This window comes from Rhamphochromis sp. 'chilingali' (assembly GCF_963969265.1).
Source record: "Rhamphochromis sp. 'chilingali' genome assembly, chromosome: 6".
NCBI classification, from domain to species: domain Eukaryota; kingdom Metazoa; phylum Chordata; class Actinopteri; order Cichliformes; family Cichlidae; genus Rhamphochromis; species Rhamphochromis sp. 'chilingali'.
In genome coordinates this window covers 20,772,686-20,790,516 of record NC_137933.1, presented here as the reverse complement: position 1 = coordinate 20,790,516, position 17,831 = coordinate 20,772,686, and the positions used below count along the sequence as shown (strand labels likewise).

Here is a 17,831-nt window from a genome sequence, read left to right as displayed (position 1 = left end):
CTTAGACGAACCCCCCCAACACACACACACACACACACACACACACACACACACACACACTAAAGCCATTACATAGCTTCCTCTCTCCTCCTCCTCCCTCCCTCCTCCTGTGTCACTCTCCTGCTCTCTCCCTCTCTGGCTGAACACACGCGCACTCTCTTTCCTACCTCGCAGACGCTTGGGTGCCGTCGCCGCTGCATCCTACCGCTCACTGTTGAACCGCCTCTTTCTCTCGACTCTTTTTCTCCACACAAACAAACCGGCATTTCACGGTTTGGCGGCCGGGAAAGTGTCCGCCATACGAGGCAAACCACAACAATGACCCGGTCCTGACTAAAATTGAATAGATTAGCCAATCTATTCTGAGCTCTAATGAGATTAGAGGGTCAGCGCGGGCATGGGTCGCGGCGGCGTGGCACTTTTCCTTGAACTCCTCCGGGAACGTCCTCCCTATCAGCGGTGTTTCCAGCGTGGAAATGGCGTTTTTGACACCGAGGATGCCACGGATGACGCGACAGGACAATAACAGACATTTGAATGCACGCTCACCTGTGCCGCTTTGGTGGCGCGCGGATTCCTAGAAGTAGCAGCACCAGCAGCAGTAGTTGTAGTTGTAGTAAAAGTAGCAGCAGAAGCGGCAGCAGGAGTTGCAGGAGAAGATGAAGTACCAGAAATATATAACGGTGATGCAGATGGCCATGGGAGTGACAGCCTCCAACAAAGACTGCCTCCCCACGAAGAGACAGCTGTGGTGAGTATGGACAAAGAGGAGGAGGAGGTGCGCGCTTTGGTTCGGAGCGTGTGTTGGTGCGCGTGGAGCGTGGGGGAAAACAGGTTTGAAATGAGCCTCTGGGCTTTGTTGTCTTGTTTGAGAAGCTCCAGTCGCGCTTTTCTGCTATGTCTGCTGTGAAGTTGAAGCTCAGCAGCTGCTGGCGGAAGCGACTACCTCCATCCGCCTCTGTGTCGCTCTGCCTTCAACGACAGTTTGATGTGCGCGCCGGTGACATCGACACCCAGCAGGTATTTAGGCGGGGAGGAGGAGGAGAGGGGTGGACAGTGCGCGCTCGCCCCTTCTCTGTGTTCCTCCTGGTGGTCTCTGAGTGTTATGATCCGCTGGTGAGGCTTTCACGAAACAGAGCAGGTGGATTTACAGGAACAGCGAAACGACGCGGACACACACCGCTTTCTTCTTTCACCCGCACGCGCTCGGCGATTTCAGTTTTCCGAGCAGCTCTCTGGTCTCGCGTCTATTTCTGCGATAGTAAAAAAAAACAAAACCGCTCATCTCTTATTTAGCAGCTTCTTGCCACCTGGATTTGTGTAGGAGCGGTGCTTGTGTTTAACTCTCATTGGCTGATCACGTCTCCGTGCGTTTCCATTTAAATATGTCCACCTAGTTTAATACACGTCCACGTTTGATACCATTTATCCGTTCCCTGGTGTTTCGGGATGAATCAGCAAAACGTAACAGGCAAAAGACTTCTAAAAAACATTTTTTTAGAAAGCTGTCTCTACATCTCACCTCTGTTGCAATTAATTCCCTATCGCTTTCCTTCTTTCCAAAAGTTCCCAGGTTGCTTTAATGCTGTAAGATTTCTTTTTTGAAACAAAACGAAACAAAATCTATCTTCTCTGCTTCTGGCTTTCACAGCTACACGACAAGATGACAGCAAACCTAAGATATTTTGAAGGAATTATGTCAACATTTATAAACTCCAGATATATTTTTACATCACAAAACTATTAAAATTTACCTGAAAAAAAGTTTGATAATGCTGCACTGTGCTTCTCTTCAAAGATAATTTAAATATGATACCAATGACAAACTGACCTATTTCTTTGTGCACTCGATGAATTGATTAGTTGGTGTCAGGGAGCAAGATGCTACTGCTGTAACCTTAGCTGGCTTCTGACAACCTGTCAGAGGCTGTTATACTGTGATACACTGGGAATGTGGTTGCACTGTAGGGCATAATAAAGGAAACTGTGAAGAACGCTTCTTTTACTAATTGAAATAAGGAGCATTATAAAGAAGAAAAGGAACAAAAAAAAGAAAACGTGACACAGCAGAGTAGTGTTCAGTCTAATTATAGGATCTTATCACAATGAGCAGATTCAGTCTTTCTTCTACTGTAATCCACGCAGATAACATTAAGCATGCAGCACAATCCTTACAGATTTGCACTGCTTTACACTGAGAAGAAAAACTCTGGTTCCTTGCGTAGGATGTGCAAGGCTTTGAGGGGGTCCATCTTACATGTGGGAGCAAATGGGTCCATTACTTTGAATCAGAAATGATCTCACATGGGAGAAAGGATAGGTTTTCTCCTCTCCAACCACTGTCAAACGTGTAGGACAGCGCACAGCGGCGACTTGGTTTTGACACTTCTCCCTTAAGAGAGGCGCGGTGGTATGTCCGGGGCCATCACATCACGGTGGGGGAAGGGACACGGCCATTGCCATTAAAAGTGGATTACTGTATCGCCTCCGACAGCCACTTTAACGGAGCGTAGCTGAGCCAGCGTGTAGCTGCAGTGTGTGTTTCATGGAGTCACCCTTGGATTCGCTTGCCTGCCATTTCCGTCTTTATTCAGTGAAGTCAGAGTCCAGAGTCAGTAGGCTCACGTTCACATAAGTAACTAAAATGTAAGGCCTGACTTTAGGTTGGAATACCGAAGCAATGACCCAACAGCGTCTTTTCAAAGGTTGAGTGAGTCGTCTGGTTTCCTTCCATTCATACCACAAGGTTGAGATTGCACAACGCAGGAATAAGCTGATGCTGGAGGACCTAGCTCATATATGATTTATATCAGACTCACTTGCACTCAGGTAATGGGAGATGTTGTTCCTTAACGAGCGTAAGAACAGGAAGAGACTGGCCGTGATGTCGCGACCAGAGACCACGAAAATGTCTGAAATTCAGCGAGCTGCAGCGATAACATCCCAAATAACTGCTGCCAACATCAAGTAGACGTGTAGAGCGATTAACTAATCCCAGCATCAAGGTTGGACAGCGACTGCCTCCAGTACTGTCGTGGTTGCGACAGTACTGCAACTGGTTTGAGTAATTTTGACTGATGTATAATTATTTTGTATAATATTGAGATGACAAATATTTGTCAGGATTCTTCACTGATTTTAGTGGCAAAAATTGTTTTATGTAAGTAGAACATGAAAAGATTTGTGTACATCTTCACGTATTATGAGATTATTAAAATATTAAAGGTAGGGTCTTTCACTCCATTCCTTGCACCTGCATGATGGATAATATTAATAGTAGCTGTGAGATCTCTTTATTTTACTCCTGCGACAGGTTTTGTCTCTTTGGAAAACAAAGTGTGTGAGGGGATAACACGTCTTTTGCACGGTGTGATTTTTTTTATCGACATGTGAGCATTGCACAATTTTTCTTTGACTTCATGCATTAATTATACTGCAGTTTTTGGTGTTTTATTTCAGACAGCTGAAGATGCTTTGTTGCTTTGCAGTGCAGACACACACCGCTCTTTGCAGATTTCCTTCACTTGCACTAAATCCAAAGTATTTCCAAACAACAGACGGTGATCTGCTTTGAGAAATTAGATTTTTGTCCCAAACATTTGATTGTTGTTGTATCTGTCTTTGAATGTAGTATTACTTACTAGTCCAGGTAACTTCACGGTATGTGGTGCAGAGAATGGTTGGTTACTTTGTAACCTTGGTTCTCCGAGTGAGAGACTATCTCTCCAACTTCATGCTGGAGAACAAAATTGTTTAGTGTTACCTTTACAACTATAGCTTAGCGATCAACTGTTGATCACTGACAGATGGTATGTATGCGAGCCAGTCTCTTTACATGCAGAACGGCTTTCTCTCTGCAGAGGAAACAGGAGGAAAGAATTGAAATAAAACTTTTTTCCACAGTCATATAAGCAACAAATATGAAGAGGCGGCTACGCAGCGGCCCAAAACACTCGACCCCCAGCGATTAATAAACGACTCGAGGCCATCGATCACGCTTAAAGAGCAGCTAATTGTACTGACACAATAACAAATCACAAAATAATGAACTTTATGTACCTCAGCTGATTTACATCAGATGCTACATTTGCATTTCGCTGTTTTTGTCACTTTGTTTTGTACCTGCGGCAGGAAGAATGAGATTTAAATAATGTGGAAAACAACAGCAGCATCTCACGTGTTTGTGTTTATGAAGCGTGTGTATTTAAAGAGCTCATTAAGAGCTTGTTATGTTTGCATTCCTGTGTTGTAATTGGTCTTTCATGACACAGTAGACATAAGGGCTAACACTGAAAACAGGCGAGGGAAAACAAGCATAAAAGACACCAAGTTCAGAGTGGAGTACTGTTTTGCTCCAAGTGCCAGACCAATCGAGCTTTATCACTGGCTTTATTCTTAATTGAATTACGACCTTAATATCAGATTACTTGGTTAAGGTGGTTAGCTGTAGTAATCTGAGCATTGTCATTCTCTTCTTATAATAAGATAAACGCAGTGAACCTCGAGCCACAGTACAGCCCCCCACCACCACAGTACAAAACAAGCCAGCACGTTGTTATTAAACAAAACACATGGCGTCCTGTGATAGCCAGGACACTGTAATTACTTTGTGATCATCCACATATGACAATTAGCCCAATGACGACTGTCTAATTTGTAGGCAGCTTTCCATAATATGTGGGTGTATCGCTGTGTATTGTGTGCCAGATGCCTGCTCAGCTTCCCTCCACGGTCACAGCTCCGCCTGGTGTTCTCAGTCCACCTGCCTAATGATGCATAAAGTCAGCGTCTCCTCTTCCCCCCGCCCCGTGCCACGGACACATACATGCAGGCGCCTTCTCTGCCCTCTGATTTGCCTCTCCACACTTCCTCCCTCCTCCACATTTAACAACTCCTGTCTGCCTCCCCCCCCTGCTCTCCACTCCTAGTCCCACTCACGGAGTCTACGATGCATAATCTCACACAAACTGACAACCCCTTGCATTAGTTACCTCGGCGGGAGCCCAAGTTTATGGTGGCCCTGCCATGATAATCAGTACTTTTCTAAAAACAACATGCTGACATACTATTTTTTTCACACCTACACTCAGTAAGTCTGATCTTATAAACACGAGTCATGGCTTTAATCTTTGAACATACTACTCTTACTCTACAGCCTTCACGGCCCTCGTATAGTAAGTATGAGGGTTCACACACGTGTTTGTGTGTCTGAGTGTGTGTGAGTGAGTATTCAGTGTTTCTGTCCATTAGGAACTCGCATGTTCTTACTTTGGCAGAACGGTTGTAATCGCCTCTCAGATGGTTTATGCCACTAAAGGGAACAGATTACACAGGGTTTATTGACTCGTGGCTCACCCCCTTACCCCCTCCCACTCTCCGAGCATCCCGTGGGTGTGTGGTTGTTGCTGTCGCTGTGTGTGAGTGTGTTTGTTTGTGTCTGGGTTAGGCCCTTTAGTGATAACTTTTCTGGTCTCATTTAAATGCTGCTAACTGAGGAAAAACCGTTATTTTTTCGTAGTATTGGCTTTGTTGGATGTGGTCACAATGGGAAATGAGTTTATATATACGCTGCACTTTATTCAGATGTGTTTTTGCACTTCAAATTGTGCAAAAAAATTACTATTTCTATCTTTGCATTAAGGCTCAGTGTAAATGTGCCACTGAGCTCAGTTCTGACTGCAAAAACATCCACTGGTCAATGCAGAAACGATGTCATCACATAACAGGTCTGTCTGAGCAACTTGGATTCAGTTGTTTACGAAACTGTCGACATCGTCTGCAGCACATGTAGCAACGTATCAGAGCTGAGCAGGTGGTGGCAACGCATATTTGTGTGTATAAAGGATGTATGGAGCTAATACAGAGTATGCCATTTAGTAGCTGTTTTAAAGCCTTGACCTTTTGGGCCATCTCAATGTTTGACTGATGAATATTAAAGCTTTCCTTATTTATTAGCATTTTGTATTGTAATGGGTATAAAAGTGTGGAAGATGAGTATTAGTTTGTATTAAATAAGACTTTAAATTAGTGCCAGAGGCCATAAATGCATCAACAAAGTGTTCACAAAGTTGATTTTTGAGGCTTTTTTTGGGTTGATGTTTTTTTCCCTCACAGAGATTTAGTATTTTTGAAATCAGAAGAGTCGCTTACCGCTGGCCAATATAAATAATGCACATTTAAGGTTAATGATAATTAAATGACCCCCGATGAGCAAGCAATTAGCGACAGTGAGAGGGAAAAACTCCCTTGGAACAAGAAGAAACCTCTGACTGAACAGCCATGACCGACTGGGAGTGAGGGGAGGGAGACTAACTGAGATGAGCTGAATAAGAACATATGATGCACAAACTACTTTACACAGTAAACATAAAGCCAGTGTAATAAAGTCTTTATAACACAGTATGCTGGAAAATTCTTAAAAGACAAAACTCTGAAAAAGTAGCATTCATAACAGAACAGCAAGATGCAAGATGCATGTGTGGTTTCGTTTTTCTCTCCACGCAACTTGCCGTAGGTCACTGAAAAACTCAATTGATGATGTTATTGCTGCTGATTAGTTACTGAAATTTGTCTCTGCAGCTGCATCCTCCTTTTAACATAGTTGCAACCCAGCGCATGTCTGCGTTCATGTAATGTTGAGTCTAAATAGGCGTCTGGTAATCGCTGCTTAAAGAGCCTGCTGGCGGCAGTGATGCTAGCAGAAGCCTATCAGAGACTCATCGTCTCCAGTCAGAGTCAGGAATGACTTTAAGAATCTGTGAGTCACACGTTCGGGGCCTCTGGTGACTCCCGACTGTCACAGTGGCTCACTGGGGGGCCGACAAGATGGGATCCATCACTGCTGCCCCACAAACAGAGAAGGACACAGCAGAGGGGATCTACTTAAATTTGACAGAGATCCGAGTGGGTTTTTTTTAGGATGTTATATTTGTACACGGCCCTGCCTGTCAACATTTTTTTTTACGTAGTTGAATAGTCATTCAGCAGCACGAGGGAGTGATTTAAAACACTTATAAGACTGATTTGGGTTTCAAAGATCAGAGTGTAATGATTTAACAATATTGATGCATGCAAACAGAAAATTTTGTTTGAAAAGCTGGACAGATATGAGGATGCACACACTGAACGGCTGCTCATCTATCACCACTAAATAGCAACAAATGCCAGGTTTAATTAGTCACTTCCTTTGACGTAACCACCTCAGTGATAAGAGAGAGTTGACAATAAGTTTGCTGAAAGAGCTGCAGTCGGTGGGTGAGGTGCTGATCATGCACACATTTGCACATGCAGAGTGGCCTGCAGCTTTCCAAACATGATGTATCAAGGGAGGTTCCCTGCTGAGACATCACTGCGTTTGACTGATGTCAAAGTTTAACGGTAAACAACTTCTAGCCAAAGTGTGAAGACTGCTTAGCTTGACCAAGCTATTTCAAATTGACACTGCACTTCCTTGGGTCTGCAGAAATACATCGTCCAAAGCAGTGAGTGGATTGGATTAATCGCACATACAGTCCTTTATTTATTAGACAGATGATATAATACCTGTAATCTGTGGAGAATGTGTAATGTTGTTTGATACTGCCTCAAAACAGGTTGATATGTGTCCTTACCCACAGGACCATCTTAGCGATTACACAATTCTCCTTATGATCTATTTCAGATTAAAAAAAATAAAAACTAACTCGTGCATAGAAACAGACCTAGCAATTAACTAGTTTATGACTACACAACAAATGCAACCACACTGGGATAGTACTTAAAAGATTAACAGCTGTCAGTAAACATTAGATACTTGCTGACAGCTGTTAAACATTTTAAATGGCTTTGGTTTTCGGTCTTCTGTGAAACACATATGTTGGGAATAAGTGTGATCCTGCTTGCAGCCATGGGTGGTAATAGTGTCATGATAAAAGCATTAGTGTTCCACTGGTACAGGTTAATTTAATTTAAGAAAGTTTTATGTCCTTAAAGGTTGACTTTGACAGAATACTGAGGTAAAACAGGTTTTGGGTATATATGATGTGCAGATTCTGAGCAGAAGTAATTTATGATGCCTAAGCATGCAAAATCATTACTCAGTCCACATTAACTATATGCTGCATTTAAACAGTTTATCTTATTTTAGCATTTTCTTGCTAACGTTTGGTTTTACCGTGACTTGTCTTCACTACAGATTTATGCTCATACCTGCATGGTTCAGTACTGTGCAAAGGGATTGAGTTACCCCTAATTCCTTTATATTTTGCTAGGAAACTGGGAAATAGTCGATTTAGTTAAACGTGTTTATATAAAGAAGTATTGAAATATAGTATTGATGCAAAAACTGTTCAATTCTAATTGCTTTTCTTGGCATTTCTTTATTAAAAGAAAGCTCTTCTTTGGATGTTGGCTCCCATTTGTTCTGTTTTCAGTCAAGATGATCCCACACTGTTTCAGTAATGTTGAGACCTAGGTTCTGGGGAGGCCTATCCATTGTTCCATTGTGTGTGTTTTTTATCCACATGTGCTCTTACTGCATTATTTTGAAGGTGCTGTCAATCAGATGCCTTCCAGAAGCGATACTGTAGCATCCACTGTGGATGAAAATTGGATGGTGTCTCTGTCTCTGTGTTCATAATTTCATCACTTTTAACAAGATGCTCAACTGGCTTAAATATAGCCCCAAACCATAACAGTCTCCTCCTTAGACCTGCCACTGTTTTGTCCATTATTTTTTCAGTTTACTTAATTTTTTAAGGACAAACTGAAAACTGTGTTGAAGGTCCTCTCTTACATTTTCAGATTATAAATCTTTAGGAATCACCAAAAATACTATTTCATGTCTGTCAAACCTTGTTACCTTTAGCATATTTTGTATATTCAACTAAAGAAATCTGGTCTTTAAATCTGACGTCATTAGCCATTTCCGGGTCCAAACTCCGCTTCAGGTCCCAAAGTAAAACGAACACTGCAGCATCACTGAGAGTTAAAAACTGTCTAAATTCTTTCATTTTTAGTAAAATGATCAGCGTTCTGCTCTACCAGGTGTAACAATTAAGTTTAACACCCAGGCATCCATAAAAACAGAATTTATTAAATTTAACGGAGAAGTTAAGTTAGCAGGAAGTTAGCTCGCTAGTTCCCACCTAAACATGATAAAGCATGTTCTGACTGAGGGATTTCTGAAAAATTAAAACGTACAGCTCTGCTATCACTTCCAACATAAATGAAGACAGAAAACTAAACAGCATTGACGCTTGTAAGGTTACTGAAGTTGGGCTAGCTAATGATGTGCTACATGGTGGCTAGCTACAAAGCTATGGTTAGCATAATATAAACACAGTGAAGCTGGGGGATGAACGCTAACTTTTTTCCACTCAATAAAAGTTAGCATGAGGATTCCCAATGGTTAGGGACAAATGCAATCGCATGGCAGGATGCTGTAAACGGACCAAACTTCAGTCAGGAGAACAACTGAGATAATCCATTTGTTGTCCAATGTCCAATAAAACACCTTCAGAAGCCCACTTTAAAAAGTTACAAGAAAGTCTGGCTCCTTGACAGCAAAAGATAAATTAATGAGATGAAATTTAAAACATTTGTAGAGTTCTGTACAAGTGCTTTGAAGTTGTGTTTGTGTAATGTTGGAGCAGCACTTTTTGAAATCAGCCGCTGACCTTGCTGTCACCCTCCTCTCTGCAGGGGTCAGACAACACTCAGACATGACCGTTGTCTCGCCTTGTTTGATACATGTCTATATGACTAATCTGGTCCGTCCATCTGTCAGGCCTGTCTGGCCTAATCAGAGTCTTGATCCTGCTGCAGATTTTCATTCCCGCTCGTTTCTGCCCAGGTGGCTTTCAAATGGCTTACAGGCTCCAGCTTTCAAAGATGTTTCCTTTATTTCTTTTGCTTTTAGACACCCAGTTAGTCATATGTTTCATTCCTCTGTTTGGGGACATCAGTGGGGTTTTCTAGATCAAGTAGGATGTGTCATGTACCTCTTGTCGCCACTTGTCCCATGTAGCAGGAGGGGCACCCAAGAGCAAAGTGATGCATGTTCATCGGCCACCATCACTTCGAGCTGAACAGTCAGGCATTATGGAGCAGTCAGGGCGACCTCTGAGCCATATGCTGACTGTGTCCCTCTGTGCTTTGTCCCTTTGCATTATGGTCATTCTCCTTCCTTTTTTCCTTTGTCCTCTTTCCACCAACTCTGCCTCTCAGCACCATGTTCCTTTATGCTTTGCTCACCTGTCTCCTTTATTCCCTGGTTTCTCTTTTTGTTCTCAATTTATTTTCCCCACCTGTGCAATGGGAGCAAATGGTAAGTGTTTGTGTTTATATGGAAAGTAAAATGCTGGCTAGGTAAAAGCTTCTTTGAAAATGTCTAGGAATATAAATGGAAAGAGAAAGTCACTGGAGCTATTTTGGACGCGCCGCTGCTGCCTGATGAGCTGGAAGATATGAACAAAGACAAATCCCAGGGTGGAGAGGCATCCCAGGACTCTATTTAACATTCTGGTTAGAGCACAGTCTATTGTTATTGGACATGAGCTAAAAACATAGATAAGGGTCAAAAATAGTAAGACACCTGCCTGTAGTTGTAGAAAGATCTGACACCAATGTTAACTTCTAAGTGCTCTCCAACTCCTCAGAGGAATTCTCCCAAAACTCAGACTTCACCTCGTTAACACAAATGAAGGAGGTTAGAGTTTAATTTAAAAATTGTCCTCTGCAAACATTTTTGAATGTTAAATGTTTAGATTCATATTCATCGCATAAAACAACAGTCAAAAAACAAACTACCTTGGCAACAGTTGGAAATTTTTCTAGTCTTCTGCTAACTAAATTTCATGGCAGGCCGTTGCTATAGTTGCTGCCACTCGGCAACATCATTGTTTGGTGTTTAGAGCTGGCAGCAGCAGCAGGGTGGTGGAATAAGTCTTATGACTCCCATAATTTCTTTTAAGATGTTTACTTAAATAAAAAAAAAAAGGCCACAGTACTTGAGTCCATGAAAATGAAAATTTACCCAAGTGGGGAAGAAACAAAGGGAATAAACTGAGGGACAGAACAATAATACTCTAATGAAGGCATAATCCAGCAGTGGGCAACAAGCTGTTGAACAAAAGGGTAGAACAGAGTTCTCGATGGACATGAAACAAAATGAAAGTAAAGTGATCTTACCAAATAAAACAGGAAATAAAACTGCCTCACTTAGTATATCTGTCTCAAATAAAACACAGCTAGCTGTGCACATACTGGAAACAGAGATTTTAGGGTTGGATTGGGATTATCAGGCCAGCTGGAGTTGTTTTCCAGGCTCTGAACACAGCATGAACTGCTAAATACTGAAGCTCACAGTTTAACATGCTTCCACACCAAGAAAACCCACAACCCATGTAGACTTAGTGCCTGAAAGAAATCAGTTGGTAACTATATAATCACCAATGGCAACTGTATCGGCATTGACAGTGCACTCTTTTCTAACTTTTCTAACGTTGTGATCATGTGTAGTTTCTACTTAAAATTGTTTGGTGACTACTTTTATGTTATATAGCGAAAATGATATGTACAAGTGTACAGCTCTCCACATTCAGTGCTCCACCAGGTACATGTTCCTATACTTGGTAATGTCAATGCACTTATGCAGAAGTATGAGATCATGTGTAGTTTCTACTAAGCCTACTGAATAGTTATTTTCTTGAGGGTGTTTGTTTCAAATGAAAGTTTGTCAAAAACTAACTTTTTTGCTTCTTTTGTTCTGCTGATGTTCTTCTGGTGTCCTAGCAACAATGGTGCCTGTATACAGTATTATTTGAGATACTATTATCTTTTTCATATCTAACTCTAAAGCTCTTCACACACCGAACACGTAACTTTGTGCAAATTTTATGAGCATTAAAAATACTTGTCAGACTCACCTGTTCTTAATGCATCCGCTCACACCAACCGCAGGTGTGATAATTTGGCAAGACAAAGTTGCAGCATTTATTCTTTTAGAATCAAGTTCAGTTTTTCAGATTTTCAAATGCATTCGGCAACAAGACACTCAAAACATACCCTGGTGCTGAATATGCAAGGATATCTACAATGCAAAATAATACTATTTTACCTCAGACACACAGCTGGGTCCTGCCCCGGATCAGATGTGGTTAGGTCTATTAACAATACTGCCCCACTGACATCCTTAAATATACACAATAGCGGTTGTGATATATCTTCAACTCCTGGATCAAAGCATGAAATTCTCCTTGCTGCTGCCTTCTCCTGAGAATTGGATTAACCCAGAATCTCAGTTTTTCCTTAATTTAAGCTTGCAGCTTTCAGAGAGCAGCATTTATAAGTCTGAGTAATACAAGGGCAATTTCCATCCTTTTCCAAAGAGCAGCTCTCATTGACAATAAACTTTTTACCTTGGTGTGCAGCATTATAGTATATTGTAGTGATGCAGCAGAAATAGTCAGAAATAAGTACAAAAGCAGGCTGGAAATTATAAGTAAAAGTATAAAAATAACTACTTAACACTCTAAGATGACAAAAAATAAAGTAACTTAACCTTGTAACTAGAGATGGCAGGATACCACTTTTTTAAATAATTTCCCCCAGGGATCAATAAAGTATTCTGATTCTGATTCTGATTTTATGTCCGATACCGATATCATAAATTTGGATATCTGCCGATACCAATATGAATCCGATATAGTGTTTTTTAATCAACAAAACTGTTTTTTTTTAAATATCTTGCTGCATTTTGTATAAGTTCATACTCAAGTTTAAAACAACAACTACACTAAAGCTATTCTGTTATACCTGTATGCAAAAAAAAATATTTCATAGTTCAGCAATACTGATCAATCTAATAAACTTAAACCTACACCATCCTCCCTATTCTGGTATTTTAAAGAGTACTTAGCGTAAATATTAAGCAACCGAACTAAGAGGGTTCCAACTCCCAGCAACAACAAAAATAAATAAATAAAAAATAGGGAACCACCCCTCACGCTCCACCTCATGATGCTTAATCGACGTAATCAACCTTAATTTGATGCAGTGTGAAAAAAAAATGCACAGAAATCAATTATTTTTCAATATATTAAAATATTAAATAGATTCAACATCTTTCTTCAACAAAATTGCAGACTGCACAGATGGTACCTTCCCAAAGGAAAAAGTACTATAGCTTACTAGGATATATATATTAGACTTAATAGTTACTATATACAGTAATTGACTTCTATTCATTTTACATCAAATTAAAACTTTGGGTGTCAGATAATTATTTATTAAAAGCTAGACATTTTAAATGAGAATAAGAAAGAAAAGTATGTCTTTGTGCCCCTTTTCCCTGTTAATGCCCTATCGGCCCCCCTGGCTAAACTTTGCTAGATCCGCCCCTGCACAGTTACCAGCGTCAGCTACGTAGAAAAAGATCCTCGTGTAGAAAGTAATATTAAATAAATTCTAACAACAGCTTTTCAAGCTTAAACGTGCTGCTGTTGTTTATCCGCTGGTTTCCTCTTTCTGGTGCAAAGTGGGCCAAAAACAAACCAGAGACACGGACTCACGACAGAAAAGCCGATCAGCTGATCATTAAGCAGTTTCATGATTGAAGTAGCAGCAGGAGAGGCAGTCGCTTGTTAAGCTTAACGCAGGAATGCTTTACAAACATTCAGAGATGGACTTACACACTTGCTTTACTTCTCTCGGGGATAACTTTGTCGGAGATGAAATGCCAGGTTGCTAGCGAAGCTCCAAATGCTATCCAGACCACGACAGGTCCCGCATGCCACAGCCGCTCTATCACGTGATGCATACTGCTCCGACGTGCTAACGTTCTGAGGCGAGTTACGGCGTGTTGCAAGTTTTGTGAGGTGCTTTCGTGATATTTAATGGATCGGATTACATTTTTTATTTTTCTCCGAAATCCAATCCAGTAATTTAGGTCAGTATCGGACCGATACCGATACGTAATATCGGATCGGTCCATCTCTACTTGTAACTTGTCAAGAGCTGCAAAATGTTGTCACCTAATAAGACTGAAAGATGTTCTCTACCTGGGATGCTGTTTCTTGGGTTGAGCTTTTTAAACAATTGCTTAAATCATGGCTTTTCCCACTATTTCCACATGTACTGTTTGCTCTTCCTGTCATATAGAGCGAAGCTAGCGAGCGTTCCTGCGAAGCTCAATTTAGCATCAATTGCTAGTTTTGTTGCTAGTATTGTTATTTCCACCTTTAGCTAAAACAGTTTTCGTGCATATTTTGCAAGAAAACATTTTGCTTTGTTAGAAGTTGTTGAAGTAGCTTCGTGGTTAGGTGTTAAATCTCCGCTGGGCTCTCGCTCTCAGACATGCCCGGGTTTGTCTCATTGTTGTGGCGCTAGGAAATTTAAATGCATGGCCTTCCTATAGCAATGATATCACAATATGACATTTTTATCACACATAAACATTTATACCAGCGTTATCACTGGCGATAAGATGTGGCACGGCCCTACTTAAAACAATAATCAAAGAATGTTTTTTAATATAAATAACATTACTTACTGGATGAGGTAATCTGTTAATCTTAGCTAGTGGTATTGTTAATCTGTGGACATGAGGGAGATTCTCTATTTTGGGCTGAAGTCTCATGTAATATTTATCCATTTCACCTCTCTCTACATTTAGTGCCTGATGTGTCTGAGTATTTCTTTACTTTTCGTGCTGTAAGATCCCGTCATTGTCTGTTCGCACTGGAGGGAACACTTTGAGTTTAGCTCCATGAGTGCACTCCAGCCTGTTTGTGAGTTTCTCTGTATTCCTCCAGAGGCAGTGAAAAGTGAAACTAACATCTGTCTGAACAGACAGAGAGACTGAGTCTAATCCACTGCCTTGCACAGCTAAAGATATCACACTAAATTCCTGCAGTATAGCTGAAAGTATAGTAAAAAAGTCCACAAAAAAACCCCAAATTGGGCTCAGAGGAAAATTGCTTTTTAAAGAGTTTGGTTTCAGCAAAATGCTTTGAAAAATAAACTTGCAATAGGGAGCTTACTGCAATAGGGCGTATTGCATTACCTCTTATTTTAACAACGCTGAGTATTTCAGAGCTCTGGCTTTCTCCAATAGTCCAGCATGTCTGTCAGCATAATAGGGGATTCCTAATTGGCCGCAGGTGTGAACGTGAGCAGGAATGTTTGTCTGTCTCTGTGTCACCTGTTTTCCAATATTTGGGAGTTTTATAAGGTGCCAAATATAAGTGACAGGTCCAGATTGCAGTCAGGTCAGTTTATCACCCCGACTCTTGTGCTGCAGAGCCGTTCTCCTGTTTAAATCTACAGAATTTGGCACCGTCTTGCTCACATTCACATACACAAGGTGTCATTTGGATGTCAGCATATATATTGTTTGTTCTTTAATGTCTCATTAATTAACAGCATAAACGAAAGACCACAGAGGAGGTTCGTGGATGTTGTGAAGGAGGACATGGAGAGAATTGGTGTGAGAGCAGGGCGATATGACCAAAAAACTGTAACAGTGCAAATTCCTTGCTGACAATTTAACCAAAAGGCATTTCCAGTGGAAATTGGCCGACATAACCATCAGCATAACCATGTATAACATCCACAAAACTTAAAAAGAGGTTACACACACACAATACGGTAATATTATGTTGAAGCACAGTACGTATCACTCCGTGAGGCGCCTGCCTAATATAGCCATAACGCTCCGACAATCCATCAAGCGGGTTCGTAGCTTAGCAAAGTTGTACTAAAACATTTGACAGATTTTCGAGCGCCGTGTACCACATAAAATCATTTCGAGGTCAGTAAACACAACCAGAATTCATACATAAGGCACACGGGATTATAAGGGGCTAGAGCTGGGCGATATGAGATTTTTTCATATCACGATATGATTTTTTTCATTTCAGGCGATAACGATATCTATCACGATATAAGCCAAATAACTATATTTGTAAGATTTAAATGTGCCGTTGCTCACAAGTAAAATGTGAAATAATCAGCAGCTTGTTTTGATTTAAATATTTATTTCTCATAATAAGTTCAACAGGGTAGATGTACTTAAGGAACATGAGACTTTTTCAGATAAATAAAGGCAAATATTGCAAACTACACAAAAGGCAGCCGCTAAAGCGTTTAAGTTTCAAAATAGAACAAACGAAACAGACTAAATTGTCAATTCCACTTAGAAACAAAATATTAATTCTAAAAAAAAATCTTAGTTTGTTTTACAGAAGAACAGACAAAACTGACTAACTTTTGTCAATATCAAATAAACTGAGAACTAAAAGGAAATTCTCAATCTCTCCTTGTTGTATAGCTTAGCTTTTCAAACAGTTTTAACAGTTACTTTAGTCTGACAAAAGCCGAATGACGAATTAGCGCTTCCAGTCAGAGACTGAGGCTACGTCCACACGTACACGGGTATTTTTGAAAACGGAGATTTTCCGTTTTCGTTTTAAAAAAGAATCCCGTCCACACATAAAGGCAGAAATGAAGGAAAACGCTGCTATGAACATGCCAAAGCAGCAGGTGGCGCTAGATTCCTAACCGTGCAGAAATGTTGGCCAATCAGAAGTCTAGAAGCCTCGGTGGGAAAAAGTAAACAAAGCTGGGGCATAGAAGCAGAACCGAGTCGTATGTGTGGAGGGACAGTAACTGTGTGTATATGTAAGCATTTAAACACTGCAGAGAGTACAATTAACAGAAACAGTATTGTAGAAATTCATTTCACCGAAACAATAACGTGGCGCACAGTGTGACGCATGCACCAGTTTATTGTATTTCCAGACTTGCTTTCGGCACAATTTACAGTGCACGCTACTCTGTTTTTGTCAGACTTGAAATAGCCGAAATACCTTCACACTACGGAACTTCTATGGCTCTTCCGTTCGACAATCTCTCCGGCGTTGGAACCATCATCTGTTTTCTCTTCGGTCATGCTCGGTTGATTTTTCTAGTCGGCACACTCATTTCCTCCATTACGCGCTGGCTGCTTCCCAAACAAACACACGTGCGGCTTGGTACTTGTGCTGTACGTAACAAGTCACGCGACGTGACGCTGCGGCTGTGATTGGTTCGGCTCTGCGCTACTTAATTTGGATCGGCTGACCTTTTTTTTTTTTTTTTTTTTTTAAGAGGACAAGAGCGGCGAGGTCTATCGCGATAGCTTAATTTCTCAATCGAGTAAAAGTTATATCGCGATACATATCGTTATCGTTCTATCGCCCAGCTCTATAAGGGGCACTGTCGATTTTCACAAAAATCAAAGGATTGATTTTAAGTGTGCCGTATTTTCCAAACAACACGGTAATAACGACGGCCCACTAGCATGCTCTACCAAAAATAGTGCTTTGTTGTGTATCTGACGGACGAAAGCTAAACCAGTTCCACACCACTGAAGTTGCAGCATTTTTACAAACCAATTCTGGTTCATTCGTTTCATTTAACGATCCACTTTCGCTCTTCTCATTCTGCGTCGCCACCATGTGCGTAAGTAAACAAAGGCACTGCGCATGCACGTTTTACCCATATTCTATCGTGATATTTCATTTTCTTATCGTTGCCCAAAATTACACCGGTATTACCGTGAACGGTATGATATAGCCCAGCCCTAATCCTAAATAAGCTCCTACCCAGAGGAGGCAGCAGCATTTCCTGGTAGTTCATGTCCATGTGCTTGTTTTCCTGTGTATGCCAAAGTCTCAATTCCTATTTTCGGATGAAGTGTGTTTACTGGCAGTGGTTTTCAGAAGTATTTCTAAGCCCATGTAGTGATTTCCAGCAGAGAACTGTGTCTAGAGTTTCTGTTTTGTTTTTTTCAAAGATCACGACCATTCATT

The 17,831-nt window shown here is 41.0% G+C and overlaps 1 protein-coding gene across 5 annotated transcripts in view; it reads left to right on the top strand.

Moving 5' to 3' along the window:
• The first annotated feature begins 242 nt into the window (after positions 1 to 242).
• Positions 243 to 17,831, top strand: part of tjp1a (tight junction protein 1a) — a 103,848-nt gene continuing 86,259 nt past the window's right edge. The window contains exon 1 of one of the 5 annotated variants that reach the window (XM_080885412.1): positions 243 to 751. In XM_080885412.1, the coding sequence (XP_080741538.1) occupies positions 660 to 751 (92 nt within the window). In that variant the 5' untranslated portion in view covers positions 243 to 659. The remainder of the gene's footprint in view (positions 752 to 17,831) is intronic. The other 4 variants (XM_080885409.1, XM_080885408.1, XM_080885410.1 and 1 more) reach the window with 4 other exon arrangements.